The 18,828-nt window shown below is 36.1% G+C and overlaps 2 protein-coding genes across 2 annotated transcripts; one reads left to right on the top strand and one right to left on the bottom strand.

The window, feature by feature from the left end:
* The first annotated feature begins 741 nt into the window (after positions 1 to 741).
* Positions 742 to 3,386, top strand: knstrn (kinetochore localized astrin (SPAG5) binding protein). The gene is made up of 9 exons (XM_037750976.1): positions 742 to 881; positions 1,252 to 1,322; positions 1,699 to 1,831; positions 1,915 to 1,944; positions 2,021 to 2,120; positions 2,221 to 2,335; positions 2,421 to 2,482; positions 2,983 to 3,057; positions 3,147 to 3,386. The coding sequence occupies exons 2-9, from the start codon at positions 1,301 to 1,303 to the stop codon at positions 3,273 to 3,275; spliced, it is 666 nt and encodes a 221-aa protein (XP_037606904.1). The 5' UTR covers positions 742 to 881; positions 1,252 to 1,300; the 3' UTR covers positions 3,276 to 3,386.
* On the bottom strand, positions 2,478 to 17,465 carry LOC119477102 (adhesion G-protein coupled receptor G6-like). The gene is made up of 17 exons (XM_037750973.1): positions 17,273 to 17,465; positions 16,907 to 17,059; positions 15,678 to 15,722; positions 15,435 to 15,563; positions 14,950 to 14,982; positions 14,446 to 14,529; positions 13,183 to 13,339; positions 12,084 to 12,246; positions 10,403 to 10,537; positions 10,205 to 10,315; positions 10,060 to 10,096; positions 8,850 to 8,950; positions 8,510 to 8,631; positions 5,830 to 6,098; positions 5,648 to 5,741; positions 5,290 to 5,570; positions 2,478 to 4,329 (listed from the first exon to the last, which is right to left on the bottom strand). Exons 1-17 carry the CDS (start codon positions 17,346 to 17,348, stop codon positions 4,160 to 4,162), a joined length of 2,160 nt encoding a protein of 719 aa, XP_037606901.1. The 5' UTR covers positions 17,349 to 17,465; the 3' UTR covers positions 2,478 to 4,159.
* Positions 17,466 to 18,828: the final 1,363 nt, after the last annotated feature.

Genomic DNA, 18,828 nt, shown 5'->3' with positions numbered 1-18,828 from the left:
TACAACAACACAAAAATAATAAATACAGCACTTAGCTCGAATTAATCTAGAAATACAAACCTCCTGACGACTAGAAATGTACATTAAGGAAATTACGTATTCAAACCGGAACTGACGTATTCAAACCGGAGGTGATCACACAGTGCACTATTTTTTTTAAATTTAAGTTTTTGTCTACTTTCTTGATTTCGCTGCTAGTGTCGGTTAGTGCAGTAAAGTTAACTCAACAATAACAACAACAAAAATAATAAATACAGCACTTAGCTCAAATTAATCTAGAAATACAAACCTCCTGTCGACTAGAAATGTACGTTAAGGAAATTACGTATTCAAACCGGAAGTGATCACACAGTGCACTATTTTTTTAAATTTAAGTTTTTGTCTACTTTCTCGATTTTGCTGCTAATGTCGGTTGGTGCAGTAAATTTAACTAAAAATACAACAACACAAAAATAATAAATACAGCACTTAGCTCGAATTAATCTAGAAATACAAACCTCCTGACGACTAGAAATGTACATTAAGGAAATTACGTATTCAAACCGGAACTGACGTATTCAAACCGGAGGTGATCACACAGTGCACTATTTTTTTTAAATTTAAGTTTTTGTCTACTTTCTTGATTTCGCTGCTAGTGTCGGTTAGTGCAGTAAAGTTAACTCAACAATAACAACAACAAAAATAATAAATACAGCACTTAGCTCAAATTAATCTAGAAATACAAACCTCCTGACGACTAGAAATGTACATTAAGGAAATGACGCATTCAAACCGGAACTTACGTATTCAAACAGGAAGTGATCACAGAGGGCGGGACTTTTTTAAAATTCGTGCGGTTCGTTTTTTACAACTGTTGACACTTCTCGTGTTTATCCATAAAGGTAGGCGTTGATGTTGTGTTATTGAACCATTATCACACATATTAGTGTGTTTCAGTTATAATATATTCAATATTGAACGCTTAACTAGCACCTACGATAAGATAACTAGACGTTTGACATGTTACTTTGATGAATGTTGTTATTTGGGAAATCACACCAGACTCCATTCACAATATGTCCATTTTTATGTTCGGCGTAATAGTGAATACATATATATATATATATTTATGTCCTGGTAATCCATGATTTAGCTGTTGAATCTTTAGAATACACTTTAGAACATGTTTGGAAATGATACTTCAACAGTTGGCTCAGTAAAGCTTTCCAGGAATGCCTAAATGATACTTAATCAGATTGTTTCTTCATACAGGTGCCTCTGTCATTGCTGGTACTGTTTTCATTGCACAACAGATAGAGCTATGTCTTCAAAAATCCCAAGAGGTGAGCAGAATTAGCTATTTTTGCAAAGGAGGATGGTCTGCAGGACGGATAATAATGCACTATACTCACTTTTAACAATTTCTTCTGCACTATATTCACTTTTGTAATAGTCCTGTATCACAGCTGTTACCCTGCACTATATTCAGTTTTAACAGTTTTCTTCATCTCCTTGTATTTTTATATCTGGTATATTTTTTTTGTACTTTGTCCTTTGCACTACTAACTTTATTACTGCCTTTTTACTAACATGTTTTTGCACTATGGAACTGTGATGCTGGAAACTTGAATTTCCCTCGAGATAAATAAAGTTACTATCTATCTATCTACTAACTATCTATCTAAACAAAGCTGATTAACATCATTCTGTGTTTTCCAGGTGTGCAGTTACCTGCAGAAATGAAGAAAACGGGCAATAAACCTGAATCCAGAGACACAGCAACTGTATCGGCAACAGCAAATGCCCAAAAATCAGAAGGCATCCTTAAACCTCAAAAAGAAAATGTGCCAAGGTAAGAAATGTCTAATCAACACTTTACTCTGTATGTTTGCGTCACAGCTATTGACTTCCATTTTTTCACCTTTTATCTTACAGAAAAAATGTTGCTCCTAAAGCTCACAAAGGGTAAGTAATACATTATGTTGCGTATCCTGAAAATGCAAGTGAGCAGCAGCCTTATTTTCCATGCACATGTCCGTAGGGTTTCCACCAGGTATGGACAACAGGCGGAGCTCAAGGGCCAAAATCACCATCTGATGGCTACCAACGAGGAGCTGCAGAAAAACCTCACAGAGACACAGGTGCAGGAAGCATTTTAATGAAGTACTTATACCTAACTAAGTACTTGTATTTATACTCCTCCTGCAATTGTACAGCATTTCTTTCCTTGTCATATTGCAGCAAAGAGTAGCTGAGTTGGAGCTGCAGTTCAGTGACCTTGAAAAGGAGAATGCAGATGTACAGAAAAACCTGAAGGACTGCCACGTCCTCCTAGTCGCAGCCAATATAGACCCAGGTGAATACGTATCCCCGGTTTTCAAAATGTGCTTTTCTTAGCTTCATTTTTGCTTCATAGAAAATAACATAACTTTGATTCTTAGTTTTAGGAGAAAGGGTTGGAGAAGCTGCACGACAAAATGAAGGTCAGAGAAAAGAAGTTATGGTACGTATATTTTATTTCAGTTTACCTGATGTTATATGTACATGTATTTTTTGTCATATGCTCTATCAAACTTTCAATCAAACTCACACAACTAACTATAAACATGCACTTGTTATATTTCACTTAACCACACAATTAAGAAAAAAACTGGTTTTAAAATAACTAAACACTATTTAGATAATATATATGAACACTACTACACTATACTTGTATCCTACACATAAAAGGTTACAGCTAGGGCTGTCAAAGTTGCGATAATAACGCGTTAACGCAAATTCATTTTAATGCCACTTTTTTATTTAACACGTTAATGCAACTTGCAATTTTTAGGTTGTTGCAGTCTCAGTTTTAAAGCTAGAGTGAAGTGATGGTTGGTACCAAACATGTCATACTAGCTTGTTGAGAAGGAGGCTAAATAACGCTCCAAACGTAGTTGCAGCCTTTTGGCTATCATAAGCAGTGCTATCTATTAAACACAACTTTCATCTTCTCCATTTCAGAGTGTCTCCACAGATCTGCTGACGGAATTAAAAGCGTTTGGAGACACTGCATCACAGCAACGTGCTCAGCTAGAGGTGAGTTAAACTCCAAGAAACTTTGTTGTAGTTGATGTAAGGGATGGTTGGAGTGTCTCTTAAATGTTCCTCCTTTTACACACTTACAGGATATCCAAACAACGATGACAGAACTGACTAAAGCACGGGAACATATGATGCAGGAAAGGGAGAACTTTTCCGTGGAGGCTGCTGAAATGGTAGAAGCTCTCCAGGAAGCTGAAGCTCTCTTGTTGTAAAAAGTAACAATTTCCCAACTTAAAATGAGTGTTAAAAATAGTGTATATTGATGCTTAATGTATGTTTTAATGTTATTGTGACTGTAACTGAATAAAGGATTCTTATTTCCTCATTCTCCTCATCTCATTTTCATATTTCAAACAGTGAAAACATACTTTAGGAAACTTTATTTTTACCTGTATACCCACAACTGAAGATATTGGAAGATAAGAGGGGCCTGAAAATGTAATTTTAATTAAATCATTAAGCATTCAAAAGCTTCAAATTAGCGTTTTTGTTTTTATATTTTCCAGTTTTTCCATTAAGAAATTGTCAAAAATGATTACATTTCATAATTAACTCTGAAATTATGAAGAATTGCAACGATTAATTGATGTCATTAATTATTTAATTAATCGCCAACTATTTTGATAATCGGTTTGAATCATTTTTAAAGTAAAAAAAGTCAAATTTCTTTGATTCCAGTTTCTTAAATGTGAATATATTCTGGTTTCTTTACTCCTCCATGACAGTAAACTGAATATCTTTGAGTTGTGGGCAAAACAAGACATTTGAGGACATCATTTTAAGCTTTTGGGAAAAACTGATCAACAATTTTCACCATTTTCTGACATTTTATAAACCACACAACTAATCGATTAATCAAGAAAAAAATCAACAATAAAAATAATCTATTTGCAGCCCTAAAATTGTGCAAAACAAATTCTAGTCCTAAGAAACTAAACAATGAAGAATTAAAGTCATTTTCCTATACTGTACATTTATAAGGACTAGCAATAACTACGTCAGGAAAGATGTCTATTACAGTGTTATACATCAGCACACTTTCTAGTTAACTCTACTTGCTTGAAGTCTCATACTTCAAGCTGACCATCTTGGCTCTTCAGTCCTCCTTTATTTCTTTGTCTGGCTGGTTGCTGTAGGGGTTCTTGACGCTGTCCAGGACGGTTTTAAGTGTGCTGGTGGTGCTGGCTGAGCTGTTATTAACACCCACATCACGGCTTACCTCTGCTGAGTGGCTGGTGTTGTAGTAGTAGATGAACAGGAAGAAACCTGCCGGGCAAAGAAAGATGGTCAAGTTGAGCGTATGTAATGTATTTTTAGTTAATCGCTACTTTACACTCATTGCTCATGTAGGTTTAATTTTCACAGTCATGTATGTGGCTGTAATAATGGATATATTGGCTGTAATTCATCACTTTTATTATCTTCTAATACACCCATGGGCTGTATGTTATAAGCCTGTACCGTGGTTGATGTATTAACATCTCTGTTCCCAAACAACCGGCTATCGGCCAGTAGCTAGTAGTGCTAGTAGCACGACATAAACAGAATTTAATGTAGTTGTAGTTTACTAACACGCAGGGAAAAAGCACAGGACACAACCTCTTATACATCCATTGTCTGTGGTCTATTGGACATCAATTTTGGATCCTTGACATGAAAAAGTTTGAGATTGTTCTCAAAATCTGTGCTGGATTTTTTCTAACTTCCATTTATGTCCATCGCTCACTTCATGCTCCTCTGGGAAGCAGCCGGGCAAAAAAGTTAAATAAATAGTGATAATAGTATGCATATTTATAATATATTTATTGTTCAACACTGTTCATTTTAGTAGAGACATTAAATATGACAATAGAATAGAAATAATTTTGTTTTATTTTTGTACGGCACTTTGTAGGCGGACGTTTAACTGGCTAGTCGCTTTCAGTCCAAAATGGCGGAAGCGTATCGCTGCTGCTGGGCGCCGACGTTGCAATGGAACGATCAATTGACTTTCACTGCTTAGAAAGATACGTTCTTTGTTTTAATTGTGGCCCTGTTCCAATTAGGTGTGCCAGGGCCCTGGTATTGTGCATGCTGGCTCACTGGAATGACTGTGACACACTAAATGGAACGGGACCGTATTCATTTTTATCAATTACACCTGTGTTTACCCTGCTATGACATGTTAAAATGGCTAAAATGCAACAGAACAATACATTTAAAGATTATTATCAGAGTCGTGGATACCTTGGAAAGAATTGAGGGCAGTGAAAATGTAGTAGGAGGGGATCCGGAGGGCGCCGTAGGCGAAGAAGGCAAAACCCCAAGTGATCCCCAGCAGGCAACACAGTCCCAGGAGGACCACGATACTTCTGCCGTTTGAGCCCACCTGCACTGCGGTGCTCGTTCTCTTGAGACAAAAGAGCCAGGACAGTATGACGATGAAGGTGGAGAAGGTGAAGAGGAAGACCAACGCATAGTAACCTATGTTGACGATGAAGTGCACGTCGTTGTCTGTTATCCAGCACCTTGGAACGGAAAGACATGTCAGTAACGAATGATGAACGAATATTCTGTACATTAAATATATAATCCACACACTCACATTTTCACGTCTTCTTCAGCGTCACTAGTAGAGATGACTTGTTCACCATATTTTCCGATGATGAGCAGGACAATCACAACTACGCTCGGAAGTCCTGGATATGGAGAATTAAATTAACACTGACTTGCAAATGTCATGTCCATGTTGAGGTCAAACAGAAGAAAATAGTGATGTGTGCTCACCCCAACTGGTGATGGAGACTTTGAGTATGTAGTGACGGATTACAATTTTGCCCCCAACATACAGCTGCAGGCAGAGGTGGAAGGCCTGCACAGCGAACCAAGTGAAAGTGGCCAACATGAAGTAGTGCATGAGAGCCGCCATGATCTTACAACCCACAGAGCTCGTCATTTCTGCCACAAAGTTGTTGATCAGGAAAGTGAGGTTGAGCAGGAACATGGCTGACACCAGGTTGATGAGGATCAAGGTGGCTATACTGGCCTTTTTCCTCCTGTAAGGACAGACCAACATTTAGGTTTATTCAGTCTTGTGAAGGGCTCACTGCGTGGGTGGAATGTGGTCTCTACAAAGTATAAAATGCCTTCACAAATAATCCAAGGTGCACTGTAGGGTTTGTGCTAAATTAAAATGCCTTTATTTTACATGACAATTTAAAACGATAAACGCGTTTATGTTTTTTTTTTTCTTCCCAGGTGCCCATAACCTTGATTGCTAATAGACAAATCATTTTTATGATGACCCCATCAGTTGACAGAGTTAAATATATTTTATATTAGAGTTTTAAAAACTCGTTTGTGCCCACCTCGATCAAAATTTAAAATTTTAAATGTTTCTTGAGGCTGTGGGGTTATGCAATAGCGTCATGGTGTTCTTATTCTTATTTTTATGTCTTATTTATGCTGTTTTATATAGATCTTGTGCAATATATGTTGTTTGTGGTTTACATTGTTATGTGCTTCTCTGTTTATATGTGAATTAATGTTTGTTTTTAATGTTTTTAAAGTTTCTATTTATTGATGCTGCTGTGGAGGAAGCTGATGGTGCAGCAGTGAGTCCAAGACAAATTTCCCCAAGTGGACAATAAAGTGTATCGTATCGTATCGTATCGTATCGTATCGTATATTTTGAACAAAGAATTAGACAATTGATTGGTCGGACTAAACAAGACATTTGAAGGAGTTGGACAGTTGGAGTCACTTTGACTTTTTTTTTAGTTCTATTTTATTTATTTATTTGTTATTATTATTTTCTTGTCAAACAATAAATGCATTCATCAAGAGGATAACCGGCAGATGATGAATCCATAATGAAAATGGAAAATTAGTTGCAGACTTAAATGGGTAAAAATGACCTCCTCACAAGAGTAAAACACTGCTTACACATTAAAACATAAGTAATGATAAAAATATAATTATATACTTTATAATAGTGTATTGCACTTGTGATGTAATCACCTTTCACCTTTGCTCTCTATAATTCAAACTCTGGCCGTAAAGTCAAAACTCAAGTCATATAAGTAATATTTATTTAAATATTATATAATTCTAATTATATGTACGTACATATGGGGTAATCTTCATTTCTTTGGCCTCTAAACAGTGTTTGAATGCAAAGGTTATGTGCAATAGTGGCCTTAAAACATCCATGTCATCATATGAGCTGAGGAAAGGCACAGATGGGATGTTATTTTATTTTTGTCATACGGCATTCAATAGGTAAATACTGTGGTTGTTTCCATAGAACACCTACAATGAAGCTACTGTTCAACAGTCTCATTTTCCGACATAGACAGTGTCCTCCTATTATGGAAAGCAGCCTTATTTACATGAACTTGGACAACATGTACCGCTGTAGAACAACACAGCTATTGACCAGAGATATCTTTACTTGTATGATATTACCTTCGTAATAGAAATAAGAAGTTAGGATAAAGACTTAAGTATGACCTCAGATTTCAGTAGGTATGGCTACATAATGAGAAAAGGCAAATCACCTGAATCAGAGCATTATTCAGCCCATTCTTCTTTACTGTTCCAGCTACTTTAACATGTTATGACCGGGCCAAGCTCTCACGCATAACCACCACCGCAGCCAGGATAATTGGTCTCCCAACACCCAACCTCGCAGAGCTAAACAATGAGGCCATTGCACGCATTGCAGCATCAATAGAACAGGACATCACGCACCCAAATACAGAGGCTTTGTCACGGCTGTCGGCGTTCGGTACCGCCACACAAGGCACCCTTTAGCGCCGGTATGAAACGCAGTAGGCGTTCCATTAACTATAATGTAGGGCTGTCAAAGTTAACACTAGTATCTGACAGTATATCATTTCATCATTTCTGTGAAATTGTCATAATTAGCATATGAATTCTTGAGTTATGACCAAAAACGTGTTTTGTGACCACCAAAAATCGAATCAGTTCATCCTGCCAAATATGAAGAACGTCCGCCCAGGCGTTCCTGAGATATTGCGTTCACAAGAATGGTACGGACGGACTCTCTGACGGACTTACTTACAGATGGACGGACAACCCTAAAGAATTTATAAACATAAAAACTATTTCAAAGGTACAATGTGTAGGATTCTGCGGCATCTAGTGTTGAGGATGCTGATTGCAACTGACTGAAACTTCTCCCGTGTGCCAAGCGTGTAGGAGAACTACAGTACGATGTGAAAACATGAAAACTCGAATGTCCCTTGCTAGAGTCAGTGTTTGGTTTGTCCATCCTGGGCTACTTTGTAGATATAAACGGCTCATTCTAAGGTAACGGAAACACAACGGTTCTTATTTTCAGGTGATTATACACTCAAGAAAACATACTTATTAATATTATATTCCATTTCTGCCAATAGATCCCCCTAAACACTGTTCTTTTAATATTTGGAGACATCATTACCTCAGAAGGAAGTGCATGAAGAGGGCAATGCTGAGGAAGAACATGGACAAGCCACAGCCAACTTGGGTGATGATGGTGAGGTTCTTCAGGTCAGAACTGGATATGGTTTCATTAAGAGGAGTCTGCAAAGAGCACAAATTAAACACTTTATCACAGGGATTGGCTTTGGTAATCGGGATGGTTTATGATGAATTTCATACATTTCAAGTATACAGAGTGCAATCAGGACGGTTGTACAGAGGAATGTCCAAATATTTGTATTCCACTGGGAATGAAAATTGAAAGGATGAAGCTTATAGTACGTCATGAAAATATTACAAAAGCTGTAACACAAACGCACCAATAAGATAGCAAAAAATGTCAAATGCGAACACTCGCATGTAATGTTGCTCCCATTTTTTATTGTCAGACATCCGTCTTCAGTCCAGTTTGGTCGGCTTCCTAAAAGACAGGATTAGAGCATGAAAACAGCACAGAGGTGAGGCTCGAGGGTTCATGAATACATTTGAGTGAGGAACAACAAGAAGACTTAAGCATCGACACTCCGTGCGAGTAGTACATTAGAAACATGGAAAATACTATAACACTAAACCCAGACGTAAATCAAGTTCAAAACGTGTTACAAGCAATCGATTTGGCTGTGAGGACACGCTCACGCTGTAAAAGATGTCGGTAATTTAATTAGAATAAAGTCATCATATTTCAAGACAAAAATTGTAATATTACAATAATAAAGCAATAATTTAACGAGAATAAAGTCATAATATTTCAAGACGAAAAGTTGTAAAATTACAATAATAAAGTCTTAATTTAATGAGAATAAAGTCATAATATTTCAAGACAAAAATAATAATATAACAATAATAAAGTAATAATCTAATGAGAATAAAGTCATAATATTTCAAGAAGAACAGTTGTAAAATTACAATAATAAAGTCTTAATTTAATGAGAATAAAGTCATAATATTTCAAGACAAAAATAATAATATAACAATAATAAAGTAATAATCTAATGAGAATAAAGTCATAATATTTCAAGAAGAACAATTGTAAAATTACAATAATAAAGTCTTAATTTAATGAGAATAAAGTCATAATATTTCAAGACAAAAATTGTAATATTCCAATAATAAAGTAATAATTTAATGAGAATAAAATCATTATATTTCAAGAAAAAAAGTTGTAATATTAAAATAATAAAGTCTTAATTTAATGAGAATAAAATTATAATATTTTAAGAAAAAAAAACAGAACTGCAGTACACCATAATACTAGAATCGGTAGTAGTAATAATAACAACAAGAAGTAATACTACTAATAATCATTAATTTTATTTATGATTATGATTACGTTTGCTAATGATTATTTCGGGGCGGTGCGTGGTTGCCTGTCCTAACATAGCAATGTTTTGTTTTTTTTATACTTATTATCAATATAGGCTATTGGGTGGGTCATTTTGAGCATATTTGAATATTGGGGGGGATTTGTCCGAAAAGCCATCGTTAACATTATTAATTACACTTAGTAGAGAGAATTAATTGAAATCTTACCATCACCATTCCATGAGTGACAAGATGGAATTCCTTCCTGCAAACAAAACAACAGAAATGCATTATAAATGTGCTCTTGGATGGTAAACAAAGAAGTACAAATAATACACATTCGATAATGCACAATATATATTTTTTTACTTACGTATTCCATATTCCGAAAATTGATGTTTAGTTTGTCTGTGAGATTGGTGATAACTGTTCCCATTTCAATTGCTAAAACCTCATCACCTAAAACAGTGCTGTTCTTCTCATCCTGAAAAAAATAGTAACATGATGAAATATGTAAAGTGAATCTACTGTATCATTTAAGGTGAAATTGAAATTGATATTTTTTTCTTACCAAGGCCAGATTGTTGAATCGTAAAATGGCTGCAAATGGCATGCTAACGTTCAAACTCACAGCTTTTTCAAACGCTTCTTTTGACACTGTGATAGATCTTGAATACTGAGCCAGCTCATCTGCGCCATCTACAATCTGCAGGGAAGTGCACAACTGTGTTGTCAAAATTGTCTAAAGTGCAGTTTTAAAGTCTACAGAATAATGAAACTATTTACTTTAACTGGATCCTATTATAATCAAGGAGATTACTTAGTATTTAGGAAATTACTCAGCATTCTTGCTGCTCTGTCAGCCGATTAGACTGTTGTCAGGCCATTAAATAGGCGTTATCTGTCACTATAAGCACCATAGATATGGATCAATAGGGGCCTACTACACCCATTAGTAGGTTTTATCATCTACTCACATGGTAAATCACGAAAGAAGGGCATAAAAGAACACAACAGCAGGGGGTTGAGGTTGGGGGAGATGTATGGGACACAAAACAAAGGGGTTTCATCCAGCAGACTAGGGTTCAAATCCCATGTAAAACCAACAATGTGTAGTTGTCTTTGTGTTCACAATAATTAAGTTGCGTTTTCACTTTTGACACAGAGTTATTTTAAGCCAAAATACGATGTTTTTCCCTAAACTTAACTAAGGTATTGTTACCTAAAAGTGACAAAACAAAAAGTGTTTTTGTTGCCTAAACCTTAAGGAGTTGTAGTTTTGTTGCCTAAACCTACAAAAGTTGTAGTTTTATTGCCTGAACCTGAAGGAGTTGTAGTTTTGTTGCCTAAACCTACATAAGTTGTTGTTTTGTTGCCTAAACCTGAAGGAGTTGTAGTTTTGTTGCCTAAACCTAAAGAAGTTGTTGTTTTGTTACCTAAACCTAAAAAAGTTGTAGTTTTGTTGCCTAAACCTACAAAAGTTGTAGTTTTGTTGCCTAAACCTAAAGTAGTTGTAGTTTTGTTGCCTAAACCTGCAAAAGTTGTAGTTTTGTTGCCTAAACCTAGAGAAGTTGTAGTTTTGTTGCCTTAACCTAGAGAAGTTGTAGTTTTGTTGCCTTAACCTAAGGAAGTTGTAGTTTTGTTGCCTAAACCTAGAGAAGTTGTAGTTTTGTTGCCTAAACCTAAAGAAGTTGTAGTTTTGTTGCCTAAACCTACAAAAGTTGTAGTTTTGTTGCCTAAACCTAGAGAAGTTGTAGTTTTGTTGCCTTAACCTAAGGAAGTTGTAGTTTTGTTGCCTAAACCTAGAGAAGTTGTTGTTTTGTTGTCGAAACCTAAAGATGTTGTAGTTTTGTTTCCTAAACCTAAACCTTTTTGTTTGTGTTCAAAATGTAACATTTCATGCAGTTTTACAACATGTTAGAACATGTTGCTTTTAAGTTTTGCATTCACTTTTACAACGTAGTAGGCGCTTTAGGCCCCTATTAACCCTCATCTATGGTGCTTAACGTGACCGATAACGCCTATTTAATGATGCTTTGATGCTGAAAAAAAGGGAGTAAGTGAAAATTATTTCCACACGAGAGACATGATGGCATATCCTATAAGTTTATATAGACCACTTATTTCATCACTCTCAAGTTAGCAGTTGGCTGAGATAATCCTCACATCCCAAAACATACTGGTATTATAAAGTCTGTGATGAGGACGTTACTACATAGCACATGGATGAAGGTAAAAAATAATGCACCCACACTCATGCTGTCATTTGGGGACGCATAAGCAAAGGAGACTTCGTCCACATCCTCCGGCACTGTTTCTCTCACTAAGATACCCGTAACTTCTTCTCCCACAGTCAGTTCAGCTGAAGACCCGCTGATGGAATAGACGAGGTCTGCCATTTTTTTCATGATGTCGCTATTGACAGATGTTAGAATATTCAACATATTGACAATATAGAGTTTCATATATTTTTTGAATATACATTACATTATGGTAAACATTGATAAATAGCTCAAAATATTTTCCCTGTTTTAATTTCAATGTTATAAGGAATAGTTCAAACTAGGGCTGTCAAAGTTAGATAATAACGCATTAACGCAAATTCGTATTAACGCCACTAATTTCTTTAACACATTAACGCAAACGATACCGCAGAGGTTGTAGCGGGCTCAGTTTTAAAGCTAGAGTGGAGATACTGGAATTATTATGAAACTAGAAAACCTCATTGGTACCAATCATGTCATACTAGCTTGTCGAAGGAGGCTAAATAACGCTCCAAACTTATGCTAAATTTTGGCGAGGAAAAACTGTCATGGACATTTTCAAAGGGGTCCCTTGACCTCTGACCTCTAGATTGAATGTAAATGGGTTCTATGGGTACCGAGATGCCCAGTTTATGATAATCACATGCAGTTTGGGGCAAGACATAGGCTGTTGTTGCCTGTTGGGCTGCAGTTTGCCATGTTATGATTTGAGCATATTTTTTATGCTAAATGCAGTACCTGTGAGGGTTTCTGGACAATATTTGTCATTGTTTTGTGTTGTTAATTGATTTCCAATAATAAATATATACATACATTTGCATAAAGCAAGCATATTTGCCCACTCCCATGTTGATAAGAGTATCAAATACCTGACAAATCTCCCTTTAAGGTACATTTTGAACAGATAAAAAATGTGTGATTTACTTGTGATTAATCACAATTAATCAAGGACAATCATGCGATTAATCGCGATTAAATATTTTAATCAATTAACAGCCCTGATTCGAACTATTACTTCTTCTTCTCAACTGCATGTTTCCCAAAATGTCTAACTATTCCTTTAATAATTTGATGGAGCATGTCTTACACAGCTTGGGTAGCGTCAAGTTTTTCTCCTTCTTCAGTCTTTAACGTTGCATTGATCTTAACCTTTTCCTCAGGCTTTTCCACTCGATTTTTGCAGTTTAAACAGTTGCTCTCTGTTGTCGATGTGTTGATGACGTACACACCTCCAACCCCAAGACCTGAAAGGAAAGGACTTTTGTTTTATCTCAAACGTTAGCTAGCATCTGTAAGGTAAGATATCCAGTAGTATGTAACAGCTCGTACCACTTAAAGGGATAGTTTGGGTGTTTTGAAAAGGGGTTGTACGAGGTACTTATCAATAGTCAGTGTATTACCTCCAGTAGATGATGGTCGGTATTCCCCCAGTTTGGAGAAACAAACAGGAGTACCAGCACGGGAGCAAAGCAATATACTGCTGTGGACGGGGTCAACAGCAAAACATTTTAGCTGCCTAAAAGAAAGTCTTGACTAAAAAACTCAATATCCGTCTAAGTGTGCACTATATTTATAATATTTTCACCGCTTCACCTTGCTGTCAGACAGCCCTTTCCGACGGGGACCTGAAGCCGCTGTATCCATCTTTGCTCTCGCCAAAGCCACCAGATTCCACTGAAAAAAACTGTAATTTTACCACGTAGAACACAGGGGTTGCTGGTCTACCGCTGCCCTGATCGCCTAGTTTGTTTGTGTGACTTTGGTGAATCCGAACTAACCAAAGTCACACAATAACGCAAACAAACTAACCGATCGAGGCAGCGGTAGACCAGCAACCCCTGTGTTCTGCGAGGTAAAATTACTGTGTTTTTCAATGGAGTTTGGTTGCTTTGGCGAGAGCATAGATAAAGGCTTCAGTTCCTCGTTGGAAACAGACTGTATAGCTGTCTGACAGCAAGGTAAACTGGTAAAAATATTCTAAATATAGAGTCCACTTAAACTGATATTGATTTATTTCAGGTGGGCCTTTCTATTAGGTGGCTAAAATACGTTTTGCTGCCGGCCCCGTCCACAGCAGTACATTGCTTTGCTCCTGTGCTGGTACTCATGTCTGTTTCTCCAAACTGGGGGCGTGCCGACCGTCATCTACTGTAGGTAATACACTGACTATGGATAAGTACCTCATACAACCCCACTTCAAAACACCTGAACTATCCCTTTAACGCCAGTGTCCACAGCATGATGAGCATTATATTGCGCAAAAAAGCAGGAAATGATAGTTTGGATATAGATAAGTTTGGGGTGCTGCAGAAGAAACCGTTCATTCTTTGCTTATCTGAAGGGAACTCACTCAGTTTGCTGCACTTGTTTTCATTGTAACGACGTTCTCGGTCACATATGGTCTCTGTATCCAAACATCGAGTCTGGCAAGGTTCTATTAATGGAAACACTGACAGAATCAAGTACACATCCACAGTAAAGAAGAAAGTGGGACAAAGCTATAGAGGCATACCACTTCAGAAAATACACATATAAAATGATCTAACAACATTTTTGAAATGACTAATTTGAGTTCATTAAAGGAACAGTGTGTAGGATTTAGTTTCAGTCGGTTGCAATCTGCAATCTCACTGCTAGATGCCGCCAAATCCTACACACTGCACCTTTAAAATGGTGAGTAGCTGACTCCATGAGGGTTGGTTAAAAAAATTAATAGTAGACTTCTAAATTGATTTAATTGTAGACTAAATTAATAGTTAATTTTTACATTAAGTGTAAATTAAATTATATTTTATTAGCTCTGTTTTTATCATTATATTTTTCCAGACTGAATTGTAAAAGAAGGTTTTTTTACCTGTGGTAGTGTGTTTGAAAACGCACTCTGAATCTGCATTATAAGAGAAATCTATATTAACAAAAACAAATCATCAACTTTTATTATTGTATCTTTTAAAGAGGACCTATTGTGCTTTTGGAGCTCAAACAGAGTGTTTAAGACAGAGGGTGAAAAGAGGTGCTGCAGCACAGCCTGTATGAGAAAAGTAAAGCGTTTTTTGAACATTAAAGCATATAAACATGTTCTAGTAGAAAACCCCAAATACAAGAATGCACTGGAAAATAAGCATAATAAGTCCTCTTTAAAGTAGAATGGTTGCTTTACATTTACACACACACACACACACACACACACACACACAAACAAACGGACGTATTTTCCAACTTCTCATCTGCCCTGGTGCACTCTATAATAAATACAAGCTGAATAGAAGTTCATTTTATGGTGCTCGCAACATTGAAAACTGACATTGGAAAATGTAAAATACAGTTATGTAATATCACCTGCGAGGGCAGATGATTCGTTCCCATTCAGGACACACAGATGAAATTTCTTGTTGATATGCCATTTTGAGATGAGCAGTAGAGAAGAACCATTACGATTTACCATTTGAGGCCACCTCTTACACAACCCTTCAGATAATTAAACACAGAAACAAAGATTTTAAATTTTTTTTGAAATGCTGATGTAAATGTAAAAAAAAGAAATCCAGTATTCTGTGAGTGTAACAAGTTGGTTGTACTCACCTGTTTTGGTTGTGTTTTTCGGCAGAAATACTATGCAACCTTCACCTGTAGAGAGGTAAAGAATGGAGTCTTTTTATGTCACATAGTACTTTCATAATACATCTCTTGCATACTTTTACACAATATAACCCAAAAACAGATTTACTCACAGATAAAAAAGTAATATTTACAAATAATAAAATCAGAATCATTTGCAGTAGTTCAATGGTTGCACAAGGAATTTGATCTTGTCATGTAGTTTAGACTCATCCCAGCATACCCCAACATGCACTGAGAGACAGACAGGTACATACAGGCACACCAGTACAGGTTACCAGTCTACTGCACGGCTAAAGGCAAGGGTATGCTTGAAACAAATCAGTTTGTACGAACTACGTACGAATCACGTCTGAAGTCAAAAGTGTTTACAGTTGTTCTAAATAACCACATGTGTGTCCTCATAGAGAGAGACGAGACACGATAATAGTTCGCTAATACTTAGCTTGAAAATTACAGTGTCAATATCATGGATGTATAAATACTTGTTAGCAACATACTTGCCAACCCTCCCGGTTAGGTTTAGGAAAAGATCGCAGTTATAACGACAAATGTGGCATAACTTAAGTACGGAAGTTACGTGACAAAAAGTATTTAATTAGCTTTAGGAAAAGATCGCGGTTTGGGTTAAAATATCGACGGAGGTGGCGTAACTTAAGTACGTAAGTTAAGTTATGACAAGTAAATCGACTTTGACTTGTGGTTTCACACGGGACATGAACACCATCCACCTCGACCTCCTCCCTACGTGGCGTTCGCCGCTCTTTATACTTCCCGGTTCACAATTACGTGGATCACATACAGATTAATTTCGTGCTGACAATCACGGAAAAAATTTTGAAATTCGTGTCTATGTACACGAATCAAATAGATTAATTTTGTGACTATATCACGAACTCCCGTGAGATTCTGTTGGGTACATACATGAAATTTGACCTCTGCATTTAACCCATCCTTAGGAGCAGTGGGCTGCTGTAAAGGGAGTTCAGTGTCTCGCTCAAGGACACTTCACCATGCAGGCAGTAGGAACCGGGGATAGAACCACCAACCTTACGGTTCAGCGGCTAAGGGACGACCACTCTACCCATTGAGCATAAATGTAGTTATTATATAGCTGTAAAGGTGCACCTGTCCTTCCCAGACAACAACCAACAGTTACAGTGATTAAAATGTTTAGTATAGTTTTGACTCACTCCGAGTCCAGTGTTTTTCTGCATTGATGAAGCCTCTGAAGTTATCAGCAACAACAACATGTTTTTTCTCACTCTTGCGCAAACACTGTCTTAATTTCTGAAAAATGTTTTTCCAACATTTTCCCGACTTACTTCCCTCGTTTTTTCCACTGGCTAAAATACCAAAATCAAATCAGATAAAAGGTTAAACAAGAAATGTCATATTCTTCACACAATATTTTTACACATTATAATAACCATAATAGATCTTAAGATGTTTTCAGTTCTCTATTTTCATGCTTAAATAATGCCATTCATTAAGAGAATAATACAATGTAATATGTACAGGCTAGTAGACTTTAGTATTTGGAGATTGTGTTTACTTACAAACAAGATAAATCCACAGAAGGCACACAAACAAAACCCAAGTCATCCAGCTCATGTTCTTTCGTTGGCGTTGCATCTTGGTCAGGATGTGTGATCCATTCACTGCTACAGTAGATGAATAATTCTTTATCCCAAAGTACTTTTTCTATAATGGATTAACAGCCAGAAGTATTTTAATCCTCACCTTCCTCTGGTTGATGTAACGTCAAAGCACCAAACAGCAGCACTTAAAACAAAAGCATTGAAGCATGAGAATGACGTCCAACTGACTTTGCATAACTGCCCGCTGCAAGAATTTTGTTTTGCAAAACAGTTCCTGAAAAATTAGCTTGTGCCACTTCCCTTTGCAAAATAACCAAAACAACATTATGCTTCGATGGATGGATGGATACCCAGTGATGATGTAACCGATTCCAAGAAATGAACGGTGGTTGTGATGTACAGTATCTTGCATGAACAACATTATTGTCTGCTTAATAGGCCTATACCAAATAGCTCTTAACCTTATCCTTTTACAAAAACAACCTCAAGAATTACCTGATCATATTTCAGACAAGCATTGTGTCCGCTAACTAGCCTATTTTATAATATTTTTGCATGTAAAGAAATGGTAAATATTCAAGAACAAAGTATAAACAATGAAGAATATTAAAATTTAAATTTGAACTCTTACTGTCAGTTTTAACTGCATTTGGAAATTGATTTTGCAAAAATCTTCACTCTACTATAAAGTAGTCATTTTACGATTTATTTTCTTTTTTTCTCGTAAAGTTGTGACTTTATTCTCGTAATATTACGACTTTTTTTCACGTAAAGTTGTGACTTTATTTTCTTAATATTACGGCCTTATTACGCCTTATTTTCTCGTAAGGTTATGACTTTTTTCTCGTAATTTTACGACTTTTTTTCTCGTAAAGTTGTGACTTTATTCTCGTAATATTACGGCCTTATTACGCTTTATTTTCTCGTATGGTTATGACTTTTTTCTCGTAATTTTACAACTTTTTTTCTCGTAAAGTTGTGACTTTATTCTCGTAATATTACGACTTTTCTTTCTCATTAAGGTATTGCTTTATTCTCTTAATATTACGTCTTTTTTTCTCTTAAAGTTGTGACTTTTTTCTCATAATATTATGACTTTTTTTCTCGTAAGGTTATGACTTTTTTCTCGTAATATTACAACTTTTTTTCTCGTAAAGGTATGACTTTATTCTCGTAATATTACGACTTTTTTTCTCATTAATTTATGTCTTTATTCTCTTAATATTACGGCCTTATGCCTTATTTTCTCGTAAGGTTATGACTTCATTCTCGTAATATTACGACTTTTTTTCTTGTAAGGTTATGACTTTTTTCTCGTAATATTCTGACTTTCTTTCTCGTAAAGTTGTGACTTTTTTCTCGTAATATTACGACTTTTTTTCTCGTAAAGTTATGACTTTATTCTCGTAATATTACGACTTTTTTTCTCGTAAAGTTATGACTTTATTCTCGTAATATTACGACTTTTTTTCTCGTAAAGTTATGACTTTATTCTCGTAATATTACGACTTTTT

The sequence above is a fragment of the Sebastes umbrosus genome, chromosome 18 (assembly GCF_015220745.1).
Source record: "Sebastes umbrosus isolate fSebUmb1 chromosome 18, fSebUmb1.pri, whole genome shotgun sequence".
NCBI classification, from domain to species: domain Eukaryota; kingdom Metazoa; phylum Chordata; class Actinopteri; order Perciformes; family Sebastidae; genus Sebastes; species Sebastes umbrosus.
Note: the sequence above shows the minus strand (reverse complement) of the source record. Positions and strands in the feature narration are given on the sequence as shown.